The sequence below is a fragment of the Tupaia chinensis genome, unplaced genomic scaffold (assembly GCF_000334495.1).
Source record: "Tupaia chinensis unplaced genomic scaffold, TupChi_1.0 Scaffold145137_1, whole genome shotgun sequence".
In the NCBI taxonomy this organism is placed as follows: domain Eukaryota; kingdom Metazoa; phylum Chordata; class Mammalia; order Scandentia; family Tupaiidae; genus Tupaia; species Tupaia belangeri.
This window is the reverse complement of record NW_006204997.1, coordinates 1,104-3,671: the sequence shown is the minus strand read 5'-3', so window position 1 is coordinate 3,671 and position 2,568 is coordinate 1,104. Positions and strand designations below refer to the sequence as shown.

The 2,568-nt window shown below is 46.1% G+C and overlaps 1 protein-coding gene across 1 annotated transcript; it reads left to right on the top strand.

The window, feature by feature from the left end:
* Positions 1-46: 46 nt before the first annotated feature.
* Positions 47-1,613, top strand: LOC102490896 (SLAM family member 6-like; the record flags this gene model as incomplete). The annotated part of the gene is made up of 3 exons (XM_006167802.2): positions 47-382; positions 1,031-1,300; positions 1,438-1,613. Coding segments are annotated over 3 exons (746 nt in total), but the record flags the coding sequence as incomplete, so codon positions are not given.
* Positions 1,614-2,568: the final 955 nt, after the last annotated feature.

Sequence of the window (2,568 nt, the reverse complement as noted above, 5' to 3'; positions counted from 1 at the left end):
GAGCCATCAGGGACAGTTTTATGGCTTTTTCTTTCTGTGTTTACAGGGAATGCAGTTTCACAAAGCACATCCACCCCAGTGGTGGTGAACGGGGCTCTGGGGAAGTCGGTAACCCTTCCCCTGGAGTTTCCCACAGGAGGGAAGGCCGAGGACATCTTGGCCATCACTGTGCTTTACAGCGGAAGATCTATTGCCTTCATAAACCCGAGAGAAGCAGGAAGTCTACATGTGACCGATCCTAAATGGAAAACACGACTGAACTTCATTCATCCTGACTCCGTGCAGCTCCACAACCTGACGATGGCTGATGCAGGACCTTACAGCACCACAATGAGCACAGAAAATGCCACGTGGCTCTCCAGATACACTCTGAGGATTTTCAGTGAGTAAGGGCTTGGAGAACCAGGTCCCTCTGGGTAATGATGGTGGGACCACCTGTGATCCTGGGGGCGTGATGATCTTTGCTAACGATGGTCCTCCAGTTTCACTCTTTTGACCAGAACTATCCTACATAGATTTTTTAAAAAGAGATTTTGCTATAAAGTGCATGCACTTGTCAGAGAGACAGAAGGTGAGGAATTGACCCGCATGGTTGATGGCCACACCATAGTCCCTTCTCCTCCATTCTTCCTCAGGGTTTTGGGCACACATGCACGTGTGGCCAGCATGAGTGTGAAGCCACTGCATCCAGGACTCCGCAGTCAACTGCATGGGAGTCCAGCAATATAACCATTATGCTCTCTGCTGGTTCTGATCTTCATTTTTTATTTTCTTTTCCTTTTATGTCCTTCAGTCACCAGCAGATTCTGGCTGGTGGCTGTGGTTGCAGCTGGTTGAAAACACCCACTGCCTGTCCTTTTCTCCACTCAGCCCCTCAGGGACAGGAAATAGAATAACCAGCATCCCTCCTCTGAAGGATCTGGGTTTCTCAGAGTTCTCTCCCCTTGATCACCTGAATCCTCTCCTCCTGACATGACCTAGAATGGTCTTTTATTACTATTTGTATCTTTTGAAACTGTTGCTCCAACAGGGCAGCTGAGGAGACCTCAGGTTGAAGTGGATTCCGTCATCTCTGAGAACGGGTCCTGCATCACCACCCTGAGGTGTTCTGTGGAGGGAGCAGACCATGTTACATATCAGTGGACACCAATGGGACCATGGGCTGTCGTGTCCCAGGAAGGGTCTGTCCTTAGTGACACCTGGTGTCTTCATGACCTGGATCGGACCTACACCTGCATGGCTCAGAATCCTGTGAGCAGTTACAGCTCCACTCCACTCCCTGTTGGGCAGCTTTGTACAGGTAATTGTCCCCCTCTGGTCTCTCCAGCACCCCTAGGAGCTGAGGACAGGATAAGACAACCCTTGGCACCTGCCAGCAGCTGTCATTCAAGTTACACACGTGCTTTGTCTGCGCTCACTCTACTTTCTGTTTTTCAGGTTCCAAGGCAGCTGAAGGCACCTGCTGTCCAGTGAAATGGATTCTCCTGGGGAAAGGGCTTCTTCTCCTTGTGTTCCTAGGGGTTCTAGCAACTTGGCACATCCAGACACGGATGCTCAGCATGAAAAGAGACAAGTAATGCCCCAGGAAAAACAGGTTGTCCCAAGATGAGGTTATTCATTTTGGTCCATCTCTTTTTCTCTCTCCTTTCTCTGGTGAAAAAAGAGTAAGAACAAAGAGGTCACTGGGATAAAATGTAATACTTTGTCATGTATGAGTCATTGTGCATGCACGTTTTATGAGAATGCGTAAGTCTGACTGAGAGGAGAGAAATTAACTATAGGATACCCAACCTGGCAGCACCCTCAGCTACAGGGCTGGAAGCCACAAGGCCAGCCAAGAGTTTGGGCACCTGGGAGATCTGAAAACATCCTGGATGCATGTATGCATGCCCAAGGTCTTGATAAGCCAGAGGGCTTGGAAAAGATGACTGTGGTGAGATGAGACCTGGCAAAGGTCTCTCTCTCTCTCTTTTTCTCTCTCTCTCTCCTGCGTGCATACACTTGCTCTTTTTCATGAAGAAAATAAATAAACTTTGAAAACTGTATGCATGCCATGTAGTATCTAAGAATATTTTTCTCCATAATTTAAGGCATCTGAAATCAAGGTAGGTCATAATATCATTGTGTACAGCTAAAAGGGGTTATGTATTCTTTTCCTGAAATAACATTATTAAAATGGTACTGCTTTTAAAAGTCAATAGTGTCTTCTGTTGGTGAGAATATAAATTAGTGCAATCATTTTGGAAAGCAGAATGAAGGTCTTTGAAAAAAATGAAAAATAAAATTGCAAATGTTCCTGTAACCTCCGTTCTGGGTGTACACCCAGAAGGACTGAAGTTGGCATACAGAATGCACTTCCATGTTTATTTCAGTATGAGTCACAGTAGCCAAGATACAGAAGCAGCTTAAGAGTCCACTGATGGAACGGATAAAGCAATATGGCATGTACACAGAAAGGAATCTACACAGCTTTAAAAGAAGGAGAAAGTTTTCTCATTTGTGACAGCACAGATGGATCTGTATGACACTAAACTACGTGAAATTCACTAGGAACAGAAAGGCAGATAC